The sequence below is a fragment of the Pararge aegeria genome, chromosome 26, assembly GCF_905163445.1.
Source record: "Pararge aegeria chromosome 26, ilParAegt1.1, whole genome shotgun sequence".
Lineage (NCBI taxonomy): Eukaryota > Metazoa > Arthropoda > Insecta > Lepidoptera > Nymphalidae > Pararge > Pararge aegeria.
In genome coordinates this window covers 284,973-307,677 of record NC_053205.1, presented here as the reverse complement: position 1 = coordinate 307,677, position 22,705 = coordinate 284,973, and the positions used below count along the sequence as shown (strand labels likewise).

At 36.8% G+C, this 22,705-nt stretch overlaps 1 protein-coding gene across 1 annotated transcript in view; it reads left to right on the top strand.

Annotated features, from left to right (window-relative positions):
* LOC120635291 (synaptic vesicular amine transporter) overlaps window positions 1-15,129 on the top strand; it is a 36,017-nt gene extending 20,888 nt beyond the window's left edge. Inside the window, exons 4-13 of the mRNA XM_039906261.1 lie at window positions 4,259-4,391; window positions 5,041-5,099; window positions 6,097-6,218; window positions 7,445-7,589; window positions 8,893-8,994; window positions 9,883-10,017; window positions 10,676-10,767; window positions 11,673-11,856; window positions 12,606-12,739; window positions 14,857-15,129. Of these exons, the coding sequence (XP_039762195.1) occupies window positions 4,259-4,391; window positions 5,041-5,099; window positions 6,097-6,218; window positions 7,445-7,589; window positions 8,893-8,994; window positions 9,883-10,017; window positions 10,676-10,767; window positions 11,673-11,856; window positions 12,606-12,739; window positions 14,857-14,922 (1,172 nt within the window). The 3' untranslated portion in view covers window positions 14,923-15,129. The remainder of the gene's footprint in view (window positions 1-4,258; window positions 4,392-5,040; window positions 5,100-6,096; window positions 6,219-7,444; window positions 7,590-8,892; window positions 8,995-9,882; window positions 10,018-10,675; window positions 10,768-11,672; window positions 11,857-12,605; window positions 12,740-14,856) is intronic.
* The last annotated feature ends 7,576 nt before the right edge of the window (window positions 15,130-22,705 follow it).

Genomic DNA, 22,705 nt, shown 5'->3' with positions numbered 1-22,705 from the left:
AATAATTCAAGGTAGAATTTGCCTTCCGAACCGTGGGTAGAGTCCACAGACTATCGCCTTTGATTCTAAACTATTTATTCGAATAACCCTCTTGTAAGCTCGCCTACGTATATGTATTAACGCTTGCAGTGTCTTAGCGTAATATGAACGCGGCGACGTATTGTTGACTCTGTCAAAGGTCACTCTCATTACCGGCTCCTGTTGCTCAGCCATTGCCGCCTGTCCATTAGCGGTCTGTCCGCGCGCTTCCGACTCGCACCGCACTGCGCTATTCATACACCAATCTGCACATCACCATCGACAAAAATAAGTGTAGTAACATTTTAAAATAAGCACTAAAATACTTGGTTCTGAAAAATTTAAATTCATTTTTTACTCTACTTTTGAAACGTTAAGCATGTCTGTTTGTAGTAACTCTACCACCGGCTCGGAAGGCAGACTCTACCGAGGAGAAGCTTGCCATAAAACTCAGGAGTTGCTCTTTTCCAACATAATTTTACAATTTAACAATCTTTGTTCTATCTTGTGTGAGATGAAAGCGGAGCGGCTTGCTTCCAGGCAAAAAAAAGCATTCAGAAATTCATCAATGGTATCGTAACCTCTATGTATTTATGTGTTTTGATAACTCATGTAAAATTAAATCTAATATAACCTTCGGTATCTTAGGGTTTTACGATACCAGCGGATGCCCGCAACTTCGTCTGCTTAGAATTTAAAACATATGTTTGTTACGACATCACATTACAATTCTTTGAATTTTATTTCTTTTCGCTACTATTATAAGCTCGTTTCCTACGTATAAACCTTCTATAGAATCACTCTATCTATTGCTGGAAACTGCATTAAAACCCTTTGCGTAGTTCAAAATATCTAAGCGGCGGGATAATAGCTGGAGTGACTCTGTATTATACTATGTAAAGAAGAGAAGGCTTTCCGTCTGTTCAGATATTGGCATTTCAATGTGTACAGTAAAAAAAGGTGGACGTCATTGCTCAGTTTAAATACGTTTGAACTGTTGGCTTTGTAGTCATTTCATGAGCCTTATTACTTGGAAAAATAGTTATTTTTGTGGTATACAAGTATTAAAACACGGAAGTGGGTTTATCTTGTATATTTATTTTGTACAGTGTAATTATTGAATGTCGCCTTTACTGTTAATGTTAATGCAGAAAAATGGCGGGGATTCGAATAACCTACTTTTTTTATACGGCCCGTGGCGTTCTGGTAGTGAAATGACCATGTTATTTTTGTGAAATTCATAAAAATATTCATATATACATCGAGCATTAACAATGTGGCTGTCTGTTGAGTAAACCCTTTGCGCTTAAGGGATAAAAAAACAAAGGAGTTATTATGAAATTCAGTACAACATTATATGGATGATGGGTACAACATTTAAACACTCCACGGACATGGGGTGTTTAAGTGTTGGAAAAGCGAAGGCGGGTTTAAGGCGAAAATGGTTGCAGAATCTTTTATAGACGACTTAAGCATGGCAGTAGCTAAATTCTTATTACTATACCTGCCATACCTTTTAACAATGCTGTCAGTATGGACTACGCGAAAGTTAATTTACGACCGAAAATTACTCCCGTGTTCCTAAGCATCAGTAACACTTAGCTTAGCTTTCAAGTTATATTAACTTCACCGAGGCAAGTGTTACCAATGTTATTAGACGAGGGTATGACATTTAATTATCGTGTAAATTTAATATGGGTACATTTCATATTCAGATCGTGATAGTTATGGGACCTCTGCAGCATTATATATATATTATTTTATCAGTCTACATAAATAATGTTAATACTAAAATCTAAATACTAAAGAGAATTGGAGCTAAGTGTGAACGCCGAGCAACCCTCATTTTAAATTACAGTCAAAACCGTTTATGGCGACATCGTTTAGAACAGCATGCCTACTGTTTAAATTGACCAAAATCAAAAGTCCTGGCCGAATGCTATATGACCGCCTTATCGGAAAACATTGGTTTTTACGACATTGTTTACTACGATATACCGCATTAAGCGACCACATTTGGTTAATGTTTTCGGAAAATTATGTCTATAGAACGACCGGTTCAGCTGGATTGTAAAAAATTTGAACAGGTAACAGTATCCACATCTGGCACAGTATAATGGTCAATGGCTATTATAGTAAAAGTAAACAAAGTTTAGGGTCTTTTATAATTCTTAGAAACAAAGCACATGCATGCCCTAGCCTCAAGGCCCGCTTCGTCATACCTTATACTTAAGTCTGTTTGTTACTTATCTTTACACAAGACGCACTAAAACATATTGATGAGTTAACTGTGAAAATTGTAACATGTCGCAAAGAAAACAAATCAATATCAAAGAAAAATCGCGTATTACATACATGTATTGTCTTTCCTATTAATATCTGTCACCGGTTGTTACAACTATCGGTTTTTACGACTAAATATGAGTAGTGCCTTCGATGTCGTTATAACAGATTTTGACTGTATTTAAATTTGTTATATGTCGGAGTTATGGTGTAAAATCGTCAAACACTTTCATCCCCTCTCCCAAAGGAACCGAGCTTAATGTCGAGATAAAAAGTATCCTATATTACATCTAACACTTCTAAGAATATGTGTACAAAGTTTCATGAGGATCGGTTGAGTAGTTTTCACGTGAAAGCGTAACAAACAAACTTACATTGACATTTATAACATTATCAAGAACAATAAGATCCATGGGCATCTGAGGATGAGGAACGTAAAAGAAGAACTGCAACAGTGTAGTAGTAAATACCAAATACCACGTAGGCACCATGCCAACCAGCTGACAGTTTTTTTTTTTATAAATAAATAAATATACTACGACAATACACACATCGCCATCTAGCCCCAAAGTAAGAGTAGCTTGTGTTATGGGTACTAAGATAGCTTTTCAAATATTTTTATAAATATAATACATAAATACTTATAATACATATAAACACCCAGACACTAAAAAACATTCATGCTCATCACACAAACATTTTCCAGTTGTGGGAATCGAACCCACAGCCTTGGGCTCAGAAAGCAGGGTCGCTGCAAACTGCGCCAATCGGCCGTCTAAAGGCCTTAAGTAGGTACAAATCAACTTTGCAATTACAGAGATTGAAGCCAATGTAGGTAATAGTGCAATGGATACAGTTAATTTATGTTCACATTTTCTTAGCAAACCATAATGCGTAACCATATCAAAAGCTTCAATAAAGTCTATGTTATATACAGCACTGACCTGTTTGTTTGTGCCGATTGTGTCAGATAACATTTCAACGAATGTAATCTCCTAGGTATAGTCGTCAACAGTGGCGTGCAGAGGGTTTTCGGTCAGAGTATGCGCTGTAGGTGCGTTCCTTCCTTTGCGAATAATGTCAATAAAACGTTAGTTAAGAATTTACTCTAAACTTACCTACATTTTTTAAGCACACTGAACCATCAGATCACACGTTGAATATTAGTACTTTCTTGCACTACGAATATTCCTCACAATAATTTACAAACAGTACACTGTCACAAAGGTTAATGTTCACACTAATAATTGTAACTATTTACAACCAACCGTACAGCGAACGAAAAAACAGTCGGTATAATAATATCATAAAAAAACCTAGTTCAGTGAACATAAGTTGTTATGACAGAACGTAAAAGGTAAACAATAATGGCGCTTGACGATCGCCAACGATAATGAAATATCATGGTCAAAATTTGTCCGTAATATTTTCTTAGTACAGAAATGCTATTAAAAGTTGTTATTTGAACAATAAATAAAAAGAATATTACTTTATCAGTTGCCAAAGGCACCTGGTAAACGTTAATTATTTATTTACATAATGCGGCGACTTTTAATTTGGTTATTTTACTTTACTTTATACTTTGGGAACAAATTAGCTACTTATAAATTTCTGAAGATCTTCAATGTATTGAACTTTATTTATTTATTTTTTAAATTTTTATATAATGTAGGCATCAAATTTACCAGCTTATTTTATATCAATAAACGGGTGGTCATAAAGATAGTGACCATCGGAGGAATGGTTACTAATATATAAAGCTGAAGCATTTTTATCGTTGACGTAGTCCTTTATACTATAATAGGACTTTTCTATAAGCTTACGTTTAATACAAACTTTGAACTTTTTATTGTAAAATTGTATACAATTTAGGTGTCACAGTAATGTCCTAGCCTCACCTGAACCAGATTTTTTTGTTTTTTTGAATATTTGATGAAGCCTAGAATGCTTGTTGCAGTCAACATAACGGCAAAGATGGAGGAGCGGCACAAGGAGTTGCTGCACGAGACGGTGGCGGTGGGCGTCATGTTCGCGAGCAAGGCGTTGGTGCAGCTACTGGCCAACCCCTTCGTCGGTCCGCTGACCCACAGGTGAGCCTCTCCGCACTCGCCCAACGGGCCCTGGGACGGGACCACAGGCTGGACAAAGTTAAGAGTCTGAGTTGTCCGGACCGGATCCTGGGAGTAAAAAAAAAAACTCCCTGGTTTCGTATCTTTTAGTTTTTAAAGCTATTTTTTACCTGCTATGTTTGCTGGGAGTTAGTTTAGAGCTTCTATATTTTTGGAAGTATATCTATATAATAAACTTTCAACCGATCTCAAAACGACATTTCGACATTCATTTTCGGACGATTTCCTTTGTTGAAGAAATGGTTGCAAGGTAAAGCATTCTACTCCTTAGATGATTTTTTCCAATACGACAAAAAACAACTGGGACATTTGTATTTTTCAAATGTTTCTGATTATTTTTTTAATTTTTTACTCTAATTATTATTAAATGCTATTATATATTGTATTGTATTAAAATTGCATTATTTGCACGCCAGCTATTGGCAATACACTGTGACTTTGTAATTGATATTTAAATGGCATCTATGTACACAGATCTATGTATCATAAATCGATTATATAGCATCAAACAAGAAACTTATTTTAAAACGTTCTAAATATGTCTATTAATAAAGACCTATTTCAGCTAGCTCTATCATCAGGTTTTGTCTGACCGGCTGCTTGGTTTCAGGATCGGCTACAGCATCCCAATGTTCACCGGCTTCATACTGATGTTCCTGTCTACTCTGAGTACGTATTTCGTTGAGCTTTTTCAATAACCTATAATACAAATGCAAATGTGAGTTAGTTTGTTACGATTTCACACGTAACTTCTGGACAACTGATACAGAAAACGAAATAGAGTACCTTTAAATCGAGTAAAAGTACGGCAAAAATCAATGTTTGAAAGGTACAACATGAATTGTTACACAAGATCAACATAATGGTACATTATTGCAGCGGCCAGCACGAGGCATCGATGGACGAAAGTGTTAACAGTTGTGGCCAAGGCTTGTATAGAACTTATGCCGAATAATACGCGGAAATTAAAACTAAGTAGTACTGTTTAATTAAAACTATCACTGTATAATAAAATTTATTCTAATTTCTAATGGATTTTATTTATGAATAGCTTTATATTTGCAAGCCAGTTTGAAATTTAAATAAAACCTTTGGTAAGTTACCTCCTAGGTTGCCATGTTTCGGAGTTTCGGAGTTAAAGATCGTTTCTTTTTTAAATTACAAGACAGATACTATGTAATTTGACGGCCGATTGGCGCAGTGGGAAGCGACCCTGCTTTGTGAGTCCGAGGCTGCGGGTTCGATTCCCACAACTGGAAAATGTTTGTGTGATGAACATGAATTATTTCAGTGTCTGGGTGTTTATGTGTATATTCTAAGTATTTATGTATATTTTTCATAAAAGTATTCTTCATCTTAGTACCCATAACACAACGCTCACTTTGGGGGCTATTGTCGTAGTATATTTATTTATTTATTCTTCGTTTTTCTATCTAACATCTAAGCATGTTTGAGCAAAAGTATATTTGTTCAATCAATAAAAATTATAAGACAGTTTTGCGTGTATAAGTCTTATGTTTCTGATTTTTTCAATTTTGTATTATTTGGTTTGTAATATTTGCACGCCAGCTAATGGCAATACACTGTGACATCGTAATTGATATATGTAAACGTGTGTATTATGCAAATAAAGATCTATCTATCTATCTGTCCGCTTGTGTCGCAGTCTTCGCGTTCGGGCGCTCGTACAGCGTGTTGTTCGTGGCGCGCGCTCTGCAGGGTGTCGGCTCGTCGTGCTCGTCCGTGTCGGGGATGGGCATGCTGGCGGAGCGGTACCCCGACGACAAGGTGAGCGCTCGTGTCGCAGTCGGCGCGCGGAGGTGAAGTCAACACCACGGTCATATTATGAAAAAAAGTGTGTGTCAGCTCCGACGCACGACTGGAGTTTACTCCTTAAGTACAATTGTCGAAACATACACAAAAAGAGTTTATTTAGCTGAATAAAGATTAATACCGTATAAAAGGGTAAATTGAAAATCCTGTGCAATTTATTCACACACTGCGGAAGTGTAACTTCTTAAAAGTAGCCTACTCGAGATTGAGGTGGATGTAGAGTATCAGAACTATAAGGATAAATGTAATGTTTATTATTTAGTTTCCATGGTAACTAGAATAGGAAAAAAATGTATAATGTTTTCTATCTCACTCTGTCCCATATATTTATGTGTTTGTTTCTTTACCTAGATAATATTCGGTTTCATTGGTAACTTAAATAGGAAAAATAGGTTAACTAAACGAAAGCGACGTTGCATGTTTGCGCATCTCAGTTGCCGGGCATGCAACGTCGCAAAGCGAAAACGTAACGAGGTCATTTTTCAGTAGATTTTACTCCTCACATTTTTCTCATTCCGGGCGCCTTATATATGAAAATCGATTCTTATGGAGTAAACTCCAATTAAGCTTAATTAGCTAGACTCCTCGAAAAGCAGGAGAATCAGTATGGTGTAATTTATAATTCATTAAATCTTTATACTCCACACCAAACAGATCAACTTCAATGACGTGCGTAGAGGGTACATTGTCGAAAATCTGTTTGGTGTGGAGTATAAGGATCGAAGAAATTATAAATTACACCATACAGATTATCGTGCTTTCGGGTAGTATAGCAAATTAGGCTTAATTTTCTTTATCGCTATTGTTCTAAACGTTTATGGTATATAATGGGGAAATTGGGAAAAGTTTGTGAGCTAGCAACATTCCGCTTGAAAAGTATTCCGCGGAAGTATTGTCAAGCGAGCCACAACACCCAGATGACGACCACGACCAGTCTGTCAAGACTGAAACGACTAAGAAGAAGAACATTCCGCTATTGAGATGTTCTCGGGGCGTTTGGGGTGGCACTGATTTTGGATACAATAATTGCTGAATGAGGATTCTGTATATAAACTTGTGTATAAAGGAGTTCATTATTTATTCTACGCTTCGGGCCAGCCACCGAGTATACGAGTACTTATTTGTGTATGTGTGTGTATATGTGTATGTATATATGTGTATGCGTGTATGTGTGTCCGCAGGAGCGCGGCAACGCGATGGGGCTGGCGTTGGGCGGGCTGGCGCTGGGCGTGCTCATCGGGCCGCCCTTCGGTGGGCTGATGTACGAGTTCGTGGGCAAGACGGCGCCGTTCCTGCTGCTCTCCGCACTGGCGCTCGGGGACGGACGTGAGTCCATACAACCACTAATTGTAAAAGAAAACAATGAGTTATTTATGCAACTGTTGTATAATAAGGGGGTTAAAAGAAGACTGCGGGCTGTGATAATAATATCACATGACTGTTTTATAATTTTATAATTTATTTTAGTGTTTTTACCTACACTTAGAGGAATTATCAATTTTATAAATTTAAAATGCATATAAAAATTTTCGGAACCGACAGGATTTGAACCTGCGACTGCGGCATTCGCGGCCTGATCGCTTAAGCCAAGAAAGCTACGGCTCTCCTACCATCCATGCCGAAATTAGTATATACCTTTCACATCAGTCTTATAGCGACTGTGGCGTCATCTAGTAGGAAACGTTGCAGTTTCGATCTACTTTTATTGGCGCAGTAGGCAGCGACCCTGCTTTCTGAGTCTAAGGCCGTGGGTTCGATTCCCACAACTGGACAATGTTTGCGTGATGAACACGAATGTTTTTCAGTGTTTGGGTGTTTATCTATACATTATAAATATTTATGTATATTATTCTTAAAATTATTCATCAGTTATCTTAGTACCCATAACACAAGCTACGCTTACTTTGGGGCTAGATGGCGATGTGTGTATTGTCGTAGTAAATTTATTTATTTATTTATTTTTCAAACGTCCATATTATAATGAGACACTTTTCTATATGCATTTTAAGTTTTTGATGAGTGATTTAATACCTAATTATCAACGTTTGAATACATTGTTCGGTTAAGTTATAATCAATCTAATTTAACACCTTTAGATCTAATAAGACTTAGCTCGGTTTGGGTCCTTATACACTTTGCTAGTTTAAAAAACCCCGACTTTCAATACAGGGTATATTATTCTACTAGTCAACCCATATTGAGGCAGCTGTGAAAAAAATGTTATTCGCCATTTTGTGGTGGCGGCCGTCTTGGATTTGATATTTGTCATAATGTACATTATTCTACTTGTGACAATACTCAAGAAGCCTACATAAGAATTACACGGTAGTGAGTAACCGGTAACCACATTCGTAAACTCAAGACTAAAGCTACGAGGATTCCAAACGCGTCCTGGTCTAAGAAGAAGCCTACAACAAACTTAGCCGGGTGTTTTTTTTTTTGTTATCACCATCTCGCAATGTCATTTTAAATTATTAGAAGAGCAACCTGGTTAGAGCAATAATTTACACCCGAGCTTTTTTATCGATTACGGAGTCCTTTATACTATAATAGGACTGTTTTATAAGCTTACGTTTAATACAAACTTTGAACTTTCTAAGAGACATCTCCTGTGACGTTCTCTCCGCAGTGTTGCAGCTCATGATCCTGCAGCCGGGCGTGGTGCGCCAGGAGAGTGACCCGCCGTCGCTGCGCGCGCTGGTCTGCGACCCCTACATCCTCGTGGCCGCGGGTGAGCACCCCTCCCTCATCCACCCTCCCTTCACTACCCTCCCCTCACCGGCACTGGACTGGCTGGCCTTTATTTTTTGTTTTCGGGGGGAAATCTCCTTATGACCGGGCTTCCAGCACGGCCAGCATGGACCGGAGACAAGATCTCCCCAAGGAAAGGATATAAATGTATCTTCTCCCACAGCTTTATCAACACTCAGAGCACTGGCGCACAAGTGGAAATAATATCCAAATAATATATGTGTGTAATGAACGGGGGGTAAATGTCTCTTACTCCATGTTCCCGTGGTTTAGCAGATAGGACCTGGTTGAAACAACAATGTTGCTTTAGCAGTTGCATAAAGGTTTCCATCTATTATTGTTGCACCTAATATTTTTCCCTTGGATAATTTCCAGTGATATCACTTGTTCACAACAATCTTGTTTATTCACTTACATTCATCTTCATATGAATCCATTGCCAGCCCACTGTCCTGTACACGGGTCTCCTCCCACAAGGAGAAGGGTATAGGCCGAAGTCCACCACGCTGGCGCAGTGCGGTTTAAATTCAATTCATTTATTTGCACGTATTGAGGTGTTACAAATAATAGCAGTAGAACAAACTGCCGCTCAGTGGCATACAAAAATAATTGTTATTCTTAATATGTCTTGTTTTGTGTGCACTCTGCACACCTTTTAGAACATTGTGTAGAACTCTCAGGCAGGTTTCCTCACGTTGTTTTCCTCAACCGATGTAGCAAGTGAAACGTACACAGAAAATTTTAAGGTGCGAGCTGGGATTCCAACTCTGCACTCCGAAAGTATAACCGAAGACCTAGTGGTAACCTAGTGGACGCTTTTTTGATCTGAAGAGACAAGCAAACTCTTACCGGCATTGGTATCTGGCAGGCGCCATCACGTTCGCGAACGTGGGCATCGCGATGTTGGAGCCCAGCCTGCCAATCTGGATGGCGGACACCATGCAGTCGCGGCGCTGGCAGCAGGGCGTGGCTTTCCTGCCCGCCAGCATCTGCTACCTCATCGGTGAGCGCGCCACCACCGCTCTCCATCCATACGACGGACTTGATGGCCGACTGGCGCGGTCCCAGCGACCATGCTATCTGAGGCCTAGGCCCTGGGTTCGATTCCCACGACTGGAAAATGTTTGTGTGATGAACACGATTGTTTTTCAGTGTCCGGGCGTTTATCTGTATATTGTATTTATTTATGTATGCTATTCATAAAAATATTCATCAGGAAACTAGCACCCTGTTACTAAGTGTATTAAAAAAAACTTTTGTACGCCACCTCATCGATGAACGCCAGTATTATGCATATCTGCCAGACAATCCTTCTAATATTATAAATGTGAAAGTGTGGATGTTTGTTACGCAATCACGCAAAAACGGCTGAACGGATTTGGATGAAATTTGGCATGCATGTAGTTTTTATCCTTATTATCTGAGAAGTTCCCGAGAGAAAATTGAAAATTCTTTACGAGCTAAGTCGCAGGTTTCACTTTTGGTACGCATGTCACCTGTGCTATGGAAAAGGACATGTACTTTCTGTACCGATCTCTCAAATAGTTCTGTAGTAAGATTTAAAATTGTTAACGAACGAAGCTTTAGACTCAATTCTGAAGTCCACGCAGATGCATTCGCGGGCAGAAGCTAGTAAACAATAAACCACGCGTTCGTTCCAGGAACGAATCTGTTTGGACCCCTCGGCCACAAGATGGGACGCTGGCTCGCCGCCTGCGCAGGACTTGTCATCATCGGAGTCTGCCTCATCTTGGTGAGCTCAAAGTAGATTAGCTTTTTGTGACACAGCTCGTGGGGAAGAACTAGCACCTGGCACGTTGCAGGACGTGTTCACAGCATGCCAGGCGAAGTGTAGCTGTGTTTGAAAGCGATGTTTTTTTTATTTACCAGGGTGGGCCACCTGCCTCATCCGTCAATCATAACTGTAAATAACCGATAACACTAATTGATTTCTACTGAAACGCTATATCGATTTGCGCCCCATCTTTTCCCGCGGGTAACTCACAGTCACAGCCGAAGCCTGTTAGACAAAACTGTCAACTATCTTGTCCTGCTATTGTTTTAGTAAACTGATACTAACTATACTACAAAAGGCTGACCTACTTTTTAAGAATACTTACAGAGTTATCGAACGATAAATCTGTAAGTATTCTTAGAAACACAGAGTTGACGTTACAAAACGTCTACTGAGAACCGACAAGAAACTCGCTAGTTTCTCTTGTCCAACATAAACGTAAAACAGCGTTAAAATGGTTATTTTATCTTATGAAAACCACAAACTATGTTATCTATTAGCAAAATTAAATTTGCAGCTTAAAAGAAAATGTTCGTATAAGTGGGTAGTTACACAAATAATGCATATTATTTGTCAAGTAGCTTCTTTTTTTAAAATAAGAAAATTTCAAATTATAAATTTACGCTACATCAAATAAAATATTTTTATCGTTATAACAATTAGTTCGAGGTTTGTGTTGCAACAGACCACACAAACCGCGAACAATATTCTCAACTAATTCACCTTTCAAACAAAAACAACAAAATCCAAATTGGAACGTTTGTTCGGGAGATTCTATGCCACAGATTCCACTCCGTCGTTTTCGCGTCGGGCGTTAAAGAACGGATGTTCTTTAGCTCAAAGCATTTCTGGCGCGTCCCCAGATCCCCATGGCGCGCAAGCTGGAGCACCTGATCATCCCTAACGCGGGGCTGGGCTTCGCCATCGGCATGGTGGACTCCAGCATGATGCCCGAGCTGGGCTACCTGGTGGACATCCGCCACGCCGCCGTGTACGGCTCCGTGTACGCCATCGGCGACACCGCCTTCTGCCTCGGCTACGCCGTCGGTGAGTCCCTCTTCATGGTAGTGTGGCGTACTGCTACCATGCCTGCGCCATAGCGTCAAACGTTTAGGATAGTCGATCAGATTAGTAAAAAAACAAAAAGATAGAAAAACTCGAGCGCGTCAAATCAAGGTAAGGTGACTCAGTTACATGCAAAAAAAGTGCATTTTAATAATGTGACAATTTGATTGTGACATATATTGGAAATGTGAGAGTCACAAAGTTGCAAGTAAAAATGTGATCTGCAGTGGTTTTTTTTTGAACGGTAGACACTTTTATTAAGTATTGTGCATAAAATTAAAGCACTACAATAAAAATATTTTCTTTTAGTTTGACCGGAACTTGAAATTATTTTCATGTAATCACGAACTTCGTTCCCATCTCGATGCACACGACACCACACGTTTATTATTATTTTTAATTGAGAACAATGAACGAAAACTTTTTATCTATTAAAGTTGACATATTTTCTAATATTTTTTTAGCTTTAAGTTTATTCAGTAAAGGAATAAAAATAATTTCGACAAATTTTATTGCAATGCCCCGAAGAGCGTCATGTAACTTTCACAAAGGTTTTTTTTGTTTCACTTATTTCTATTTATTTGACCAGATGTGTTTTTAATTTCTATTTTCAAAACACGCTTTATAATGTAATGGAAATATTACTTATATAATGAGACAAGTGAGAAGCGCGTGTGGTGTGTGTGTCGGCACGGCCGCTGTCCCGGTGGCACTGACTGTTGCGTCCGCAGGGCCGGCGTTCTCGGGCGCGCTGGTGAACAGCATCGGCTTCGAGTGGATGCTGGTCATCATCGCGCTGCTCAACTTCGCCTACGCGCCGCTGCTGCTGTTGCTGCGCGCGCCGCCCTCGCGCCCCGAGAAGCAGGCAAGAGCCGGCGTGGCGGGCGCGCGCTCCGACACGCACTAACCATACAGCGCGTAACCGCATCCCGAAATACTGTTGGAGGGTGCACACGTATATTTCATGCGGAGTCACCCTTAAATGCAAAAAAAGATTATATTTGGAGTTTACTTCTTAAGAATCGATTTTCATATATAAGGCGCCCGGTATGAGAAAAATGTGAGGAGTAAAATCTACTGATGAATGACCTCGTTACGTTTTCGCTTTGCGACGTTGCATGCCCGGCAACTGTGATGCGCAAACATGCAACGTCGCTTTCGTTTAATTAAATTATTTTACCTATTTAAGTTACCAAGGAAACCGAATAATATCTAGATAAAGAAACAAACACATAAATGTATGGGACACAGTGAGATAGAAAACATTATACATTGTTTTACCTATTCTATACATTGTTATACCCTTTCATATGGTATTAATCTGTATTCAGTTAAATAAATTCTTTTTGTATATGTTTCGACAATCGTACTTAAGGAGTAAACTCCAGTCGTGCGTCGGAGCTGACACACACTTTTTTTTCCATACAAACGATTTCAAAACATTCCAAGTGTTTACATATGACAGCCCTATTGAAGATAAAAGACCGACACTCGCATAGTACCTACGCTGCGCGACACGTACCTAAAAAAGTGACGGGAAATGGAAGCGGTGATAGCCCAGTGGGGAGGACTTCGACACTTTCGGGGGGAGTTCGAATCCCAGAACGCACCTCTAACTGTTCTAAGTTATGTGCGTTTTAAGATAGAGCAATTAAAACATCACTTGCTGCAACGGTGAAGGAAAACATCGTGAGGAAACCTGCATAGCTGAGAGTTCTCCATAATGTTCTCAAAGGTGTGTGAAGTCCGCCAATCCGCACTGGGCAGCGTGGTGGACTACGGCATTAACCCCTTCTCATTGTGGTGAAAACCCGTGCTCTGTAATGGGCCGGTAGTGGGTTGATATGATGATAATGATGTGACAATAAATAATATTTCGGTTTTCATTCACACGTTGTATAAAATCTAGTGTTATACATGTTTGTACGCGGCCTTCGTCAGAATTTATTACGGTTATTTAGAAATCACAGGAATCGCTAGTTTTCCTGCGAAAGAAAGTGGCCTATACCACTCTCCATTCTTTTAACTATCTCTGTGCCAAAAATCTAGTCGAATGGTTGCGAAGGGCGCGGAGGAAGAACAAACAAACCGACATCACTTTCGCATTCATATTATTAATAAGGATTAGGAATCATATCTATCATAACAGGTCCTGAACACTTTTGAAGTATAACTACATTGGATATATTTTAACTACATTATTTCATATTTCAAGTAAATGGGAAATGTAGGTAATATCCTATTATAAAGTAAAGGATTACTTAAACAAAGTCAAAAGTCAAATATTTCTTTATTCAAATAGGCACATAGATGGCACTTTTGATGCGTTGATTATATACAAAATGTGTACATAGCAGTTAGTGGTGATGGCGATAACCACATTCGTAAACTTAAATCTACAGCTACGAGGGTTCCAAACGCGCCCTGCTAAGAAGAAGCCCACAACGAACTTTGTTGGGTGTTTTTTTTGTTATCACCATCTCACATTATCATTTGAAAATATTATAATTAAAGCTTCGTTGTGACTTGCTCTAACTTAATATTAATTTACTGTGAGATACAAGAAAAAATACTCGGCTAAGTTTGTTGTGGGCTTCTTCTAAGAGCAGGGCGCGTTTGGAACCCTCGTAGCTTTAGTTTTTTTATGCAAACGAAGTTATTACTATCCCCTTACAATTATGTAAACACGAACGCTTCGAACATGAATATTTTTTTTCCTATATTTCATACAAATATAAGACTTTTCGATGATATTCTAAGCAGCCAACGAACATACAAAATAACAATAATAATAATCATTTATTCAAGCTTGACAACTGTTGGTTACATGTGTACCCTCTGCGGCAGGAAAACCTGTGTTGCAGAGAGTAAATGAAAATAAAACTCTCTCCCTACCTGAACTTGTCATTTGATCTGATTGAAAAATCCGCCATGTTTTATTAGTGGTGACGTCATCACTGATTCTTACCTTTTTGTGAACAGAGTCTGATCATCAGCGACCAGTCAGCGGTCCGCTACGTCAGCTACCAGAACGAGGACGAGGAATAGAACCGCCCATTTTGACAACGCCGCCATCCTCCATGTGAGACCCGCCCGATTGTAACATTTTAAATTAAGCCAAGGTATGAAGTGTAAACAGCTTGAAATATAAAACAAAGAAAAGAAAAAAAAAATGTAGCGACGTCGAGGTGCCGTAGCTGTAACGAAACATATATTTACGAGATAATGAATATATCATATACATATACAAGTTTTAAAACGTAGTTCTAGTGTTATTACATTATATCTACTCTCTTACGATTTTAGAAATAATATATCAAAAATACAAATATTTTTAAATATACTGTAGTTGCCGCGGATGGGTGTATATCTTTATATATTATTAATATTCAATACTCATATAAAGTAGTAAAATTTCTTATATTTGTCATAAAACAATAATATAATTCTACGTTTATTGACCAATTTTTCTGACTCTTTGACCAGTTCTCTCTACATATATAGAAAAATGTTACATATTTCCTATATCTGTATGTATTGTAGGTAGGCTTTTGCGATAATATATAATATCTACATACATATTGCCGTTTAGTCAGGGTGTCTATATACCTTTAATTAAAAAATGTCTATAAATAAATTGTACTTTATATTCAATGTCTGAACATCAAAATATTCATATAAATATCTGTACAAGTAATATAGGTATAAGTTATTAAAAATTACTATGTATTTACTTTGCCGATAACTACAAAAGCACTTCGATACAGTTTAGTTGAAATATTTGGAAAGTGCCTATGACAATATTTTTACTATATGTTTATTTGATTGTATTGCCTATACCAATCCAGGCAGTCAGAAATTAAAAGCTTATGTTTACAAGGGATATATTTGCAAATAATATAATTTACCACCTTAGAATATTTACCTCAGTAAAACAGATTTATATTATCTTACAAAACTCTATATTTTTTGGGTAGAAACCTAATGTGTCTATTTTTTGTCAAATGTTAGATAAATAAAATTCATAATTTCACTTTATATTCTATTCTGATCGCAGTTTTCGACAAAAACAATAAATAAATACGATTACATTTATACATTAAGACAATAAGTTAAAAACAATAACGTATGCAGCACGTGTTATTTGGGCACATTTTTTGATGTTTTTTATTACGGACCAAGTATTGGAAAAAAAGTGTATTTCATCACCAGCATATATATATATTATATATATCGATTGTGTTCTAGGCATTATTTTCGTCAAATATGAATGATTATTATCATTTTCAATCAACAAATAATTCACGATCATTATTATAAGTATATTAAAAAATAATAATCACTTTCGGTAGATTTCTAAGTATCTAGCATCACGAGTAGAAAATATTATATGTACCCAATAAAATAAAGACATTATATTCTTATAAAATAAGTATATTTACTAAAAATCGATAGTTCATAAACTGTCTATGTAGATTTAAAATACTCACTCTGCATACTTTTATCAGACACAAATATTCTATAATAATTAATCTATATTGCACGAGTAAAACATTATTAAGTAGGTACTTGTAGTAGTAGTTCTAGAGCTGTTTGTTAGAGAAGTAGTGTGTTGAGGTAGGGAACCAATATTCTATCTTAAATAATAAAAAAATATATAATAGGAATCAGTGACCAGGTTTCCCAAATTATGGTAATGCAATGGACTTTATTATATCACAAGAAATATCTATACTTGATCATGTATCAACATGACATCTTACTAAGATGTTTTGATATTGATGCTTTCTCAATCTTTTTAACTCTCCTTGAGTTTAAAGCGAGGAAATTTAAGAGAAAACAGTATTTTTTAACTAAGACAACACGTGTTTCGACATGTTGTTTGTTTAACTCACAAATAATGAAAATAGAGTCTTGGTTCGCTATGTCATCGAAATCATAACACATTTACATTGGAGTTTACAGTCTAGATATAGGCACGGCTGAATTCTGGCTGCCCTAGTTTTGAGAATAACGGTGTACACTCTCAAAAGACTTCCCTATCTCGTATAGAATTATCTAAAATGATAGATCGTAATGTTTAAAACTCCTTTCAGTTAGGGAGTTGTTGAGCGATTGTCTATGAAATAGAAAAAAATATGTTCAACATTAATGTCGAAAGTTACGATTTAGACTCTTGACTACTAATAGGAAAGTACACACTGTAACTGTATGGCAGTTTGTGACGTCAAATTTGACAGTTCTTTTTCAAACGAGCATCTATCACTCGTGTTAATTATTTCAATGCTTTAGCGAGTCAGGACTTGAATTATCAATATATATCTCTCTACGAGCGTATGGCTGCGCAGGTAGAGTTGATATCCGCTGATGGTCGTACACTGTTCATTGCATTACTCAATATTACTGTTGATGGTACCACTTAGCGATGAAATATAACTTGCAACATACAATACCGGGGTTTCGAAGTACGAATATGTAAAACTACTAGTTGAAAATTAGGTTTTTAATCACTTTAAATCATTTGTTTTAGTTTGTACGCTGCAATATTATATGGGAGATAAATCTTTTCTTCCTTTTCAAGTTTTGTTTAGACGCCCACCAATGCGCGATGAAGCACTGTGGTGGGTCTAAGCAGCCTAGACTGCCAGTTTGTGTATTACCATGCACCTTGGCGACATCTTACGCCGAACTCACTTAGTGACAACAAAAGTTTATTGTAACATAATTTAAAAACACCTAAAAATTGTCTGTTTTTGTATCGGAGTAACATCGGAAACTGCGATTTCCAAATATCATTGAGAAAAAAAAACTTAAAGCAATATATCATGTAGTGTAACAGTAAGTATATAGTGTAGTTTACTTTAGACGGTTTTAGGCTGTTTGTAATAATATTAATAATTGCAAAATGAAAGAAATATAATCACACTAACTTCCAAACATAGATAGATAGTGAAACATTCGGAATGTTATATATTAAATCATTGCATCGCATCTTAGCATTATTCTAATACATCATTACGTAGCTCCCGCTGTTTGTACGCTCAGATCTTTTAAAATACTCAACGGATTTCAATTAAATTTTCAGCAACTATTGATTTAAGAGGAAGGTTCATATGAAAATATTAAAGATTTATTACGTGATGTCGAAGCAAACATACCTTACGAGATTGATTAATTTAATCCAGAATTCACTCCAAACTGCCCGCCTTTAGAATCTACATTGCACCCGTGCAAAGCCGGGTCGGATCACTAGTAAACTATATATATATATAAATTTTCTCATCGATAACAGTTCAACGGATTGGATTAAAAAATAACTGAATACTATTGGAATGAAACACTGAAAAATAGATTTGATTACCGTCGAAACCTCTTCTATCTATATGATAGCAGTGTTTTGCAAAAAAAAGGGAATCTTATTTGTATTTCATATTACCTACGTAATACTTCAAACATGCAATAGGTCAAATTTTTTGGAATTGTGGAACTTAGACATATTCTTTAAATTTTATCACGCTTGATTCATTGTCATGTATTTTATACGTAAGAATTGTAAGGTTTTACGAGTAGTGAGTAGTGAGTAGTGAGTAGTGAGTAGTGAGTAGTGAGTAGTGAGTAGTGCGTATGACACGGTATGTTTTCCTTTTCGCCGTCCTCTAACCGAAGCGATTCATTGTTATTAACACTATCAAGCGCTAGTCGAGTCTTATTTTCAATGTTTACGATTGACAATGGTCTGGCAGAAAATGACCGCCCGCGCACACCTTCATCAGGAGCTGTTAGGCGTCGACACGCATACCTTCGTCATGTATATTTTTTTGAAAAGAAGCCACGGCAGAAGTATATACAGCACATTCCACGTAAAGCCAGTCATGCATCGCCTGGTGTGCGCCGGTGACCTATTAGTCTGGCCGCATGCAGCGATGCGACGGCTCTGCTTGCGTCACCGCGGGTATCGTAAATCATTCATATTTGACGCGCGGCCGCGGGGGCGCACAAACTAAGTGTAAACTAATTAAGCAATAGCTGGTTTGGGTCCTTCCTGTAACACATAGTATGTCACTAGCGACGATATTGATTGTTTAAACCGCTTGTTTACCGTCGTGCCACCCACTCGTTTCACCAGTGGCACGAGAAGGAAACGTCGTTCCACAGTGCGGACAGTATTAGGTAAATTTCTCGTTACCACGTCAAAAAAAATGGGAAGTATACACTTTCAAACAAGAAAATAATTTTCAAAAATCGTTTAAAAAAAACGTGTGCGTACTTATGTACACGCGTTAGATATTACGCGTTTTTTTTTTCGGCGTAGCAAAATAAAAATGTTTTAAAAAATTGTATCTTTCGCCTTATTCTACGTTTGTAGAGAATCCGACACTAATAGTAGAAAAAAGGTATTGTTTGAATTATTGACAGTGAACTGTCAAACCTTTTTTAGAAAAACTAAAAAGTTGATTATAGCTAACTTCGTGGTTTCGGTGTTTTGTGACGGTGTGCGCGCGCAACGTAAAATTTACACTCACCATTTTTCCTTAACGCGCCTTAAGTATAACTTCAAAAATACAACCTCCTCCTTTTTTAGGTCGGTTAAAAATACGAGTAAATTTATAGTAGCAGTTTAAAAAAAATGCCCAACAACGATTTATTAAGCAAAATACTAAGAGTTATATCTAAAAGAACGTTTAGTAGGTCTCGTGTCACTCGTGGGACGACTTGGTAGCAAGACGAGGAAGCGGTTTGAACGAATAAGGGTCAACGCAGACCGAGCCAACGGACCGAATTTTCGAGGTTTAAAGACAAATGATTCTCAGGAGTATCAATTTCACTTAATCATTTAATGAGAATAATAATAAACATAAATAAGTTGTGATATATTTTCAAATTTGTGTGATACAAAACTAGCAGAATAAACTAATAACAGCTTATAGTAGGTAAATAACGCCACTTTTTATGCCTGTTGATTGTTAGTAGCTTAAAATACTAATGTAAGAGAGGTAACAATTTCATAGAATAACAATTTAATTTTTTTTCTACCTCACTTACATTTGAGAAGCTGGAATTGTCTATAAACATTACATTCTGGTGCAAAAAATATGTATTGTAACTAATGAATAACCAGTTGCTAAATAGTATAGTAATACTCAGGAAGCTTCTGTCAAACGCGGAAAATTTATTCAAGCAAGTTAAATTCTGTGTCGAATAAGTCTACGTTACTTTATTAAACGTGCATGCGTACGGTGTGTGTCGCTCGTCTGCGTTGACCCTAATTTGACAAATGAGCCGGCTTGGTTTGTAGCGTACAATATTTTTATAAAAAAATAATATTACTAATATTGAATATTGTATAAATATAGTATTCTGTGTTTAGACTTAATAATAGAAATAATGAAACGAGCTCTGAGCTACAAGTGTATGGTAGTAATAATTTGAAATAACTCTGTAATATACAGCTTCTATGATATTATGATATAATATTTTAATACTAAACGAATATTATATACCATATATTATTATTGGATAAAATGTTATTGTGATAGTCATTAGTGATATTTTTAAAGCTTTTAATATTATTATTATATAATGATATTTAGATCGAAATATAACATATGAATAGAATTATATATCTTCTTGTAATAATTTGTAAATCGGTTCTTCTAGTCATTTAGTTATACTTGACTTCCGCTGCTCTGCTCTGTGTGGCGACGTGCACTATGTTACTATTGTGTATTATGTTGAACTTGTATGTTATGTTGTGGTTGTAGAGGACAAGTTTATTTTCGTGTGTTGTTTTAATAAAATGTGGGTATATGAACTAAATGTGGCTTTTATTATTTGTACAACAACCTGCGCACAACAAGAAATAGTAGGACATCCCCGTGTCAATTATGTGCCATCCGACGATAATTTTTATTTCTAACTTTTCCGAGAAAACCATAAGAAACTTAATATCTTTAAAAGCATCCTAATTTATTATTTTATACCAGCTGTCGCCGGGGTTTAAAATTTCTTTAGGCGCGACTAGGGAGTAACTCAGATTTTTTTCTGATGGAAGTAACGCTTGCGTCAGACGTCTGTGTAGTTTCCGCTATTTAAAAATAATAATTTGGATTGGTTGTCGACGTCGATGTCATATACTCCACTTACCTATTTATTAATTTTGTACTAAATAAATTATTAATAATTTTTCATAAGATTGCGACATTTTATAATATTCAATGACAAGGTTATATTGACATGTGCTGATCTTATTCTTATTATCTACTTATTCTATTTAAGTAACAAATGAAGATATTCATAAAATGTAAAAATTATATTAATTAATTTTAAATAGAATATGAAATGAAATGGCGGAGTCCCGGGAACATTACACTCTTTCATCAATAAATAACAATAAAAGTTATACTTCAATCGCGCGGAAAGGTTACACGCACACACTTTTTTATGTAAAATAAATTGCATAAATTAAGATTAGCATGTCACGTATACCTTACAAATCGTTTCCATGTTTAATACAAATAAAATAATTGTTCAGAAAACGGCGATAAAGGCATGAGTAGTGTAACGCCGGGCGCCGCGCACTAGAGAGCGGCGGGTAATCGATCGGCGTCGAAGAAGGTCATTGCGTCACCTCACCTAACTAGATTGATTTTAATCATTTCCACATATCTTTGGTTACAGCGAAATCGGCGAACGCTAGATAAAGAACTATTACCAAAACCGATAAAACTATGGTTCTATAGTTATAAATGCAAAAGGTTATGACGCTCAGCATTTAAGGACAATATCTCCTGAGGATGCGTTGAGGATGCGATGAGGTTTCGGTGACGGAGCGAAACGTACATTGCCGAAGATTTGTTTTCTGTAGGATATGAAGATTGAAGAAATTATATATAACACCATATACATTTTATAAATTTAAAATGCACATGAAAAAATTCGGAACCGACTGGATTTGAACCTGCGCCCTGCCGCGAATATAATAAGAGTTGGAGAGCCGAAGCGTCAGCGCACTAGGTCAAAGCGTTCAGGCAGGTTCCGAAATTTTTTATATGCATTTTAAATGTATAAAATTGATATTTGCTCCAAGTGTAGTTAAATCACTGTAAAAATTATAAATTTAACACCAAATATTCTCCTGCTTTTCGCAGAGTATAGCAAATTAAGCTTAATTTTCTTAAATATATCCCATCAGCAGTATGCAATGGACTGGGGGCAAAAGGCGCCAGAACGCTTTGGCGAGACTTGGGAGAGGTCTACGCCGTAGTGGGCGTGCAGTTTATCAACCGACTTAAAAAAAGGCGATTACTTCGCCAATTATAAACCGATTTTATCTATTCTTTTTGTCCGGTATGGGTTTTTTAGTATTCAAAGGTAGTTCAATTTTAATTTAGTGAAGATCTATTGGAGAGATCCTAGAAAAACCGAGGAAACTCTTACTTATAATAAAACTTTATGTGGAAGATTTATGTACATTTAATATTTATTAAATTTTCATCAACATTTTTTATTAATTCTTAATTTTATATAGCTTATTTTTATGTATTAATTTTATTTTATTTTCTGTAATTATTACTTGTTATTAAATTCTTTTAATAGCCTCGGGGAGACGAAGTGGGCAACTGTAATGTCTTCCGGGGTGCGTTGCTAAATAAATTAATAAACAAATATTTTGAAAATTTTGATCGGGGGATGTTTTCAAAATTCATTTATTTCAAGTAGGCCTAATATAAGCACTTTTGAAACGTCAAGTCTGCTGTGTGTAGTGACTCTACAACCGTATCGGAAGGCAGATTCTACCGAGAAGAAGCTGGCAAGAAACTCAGCAGTTTAT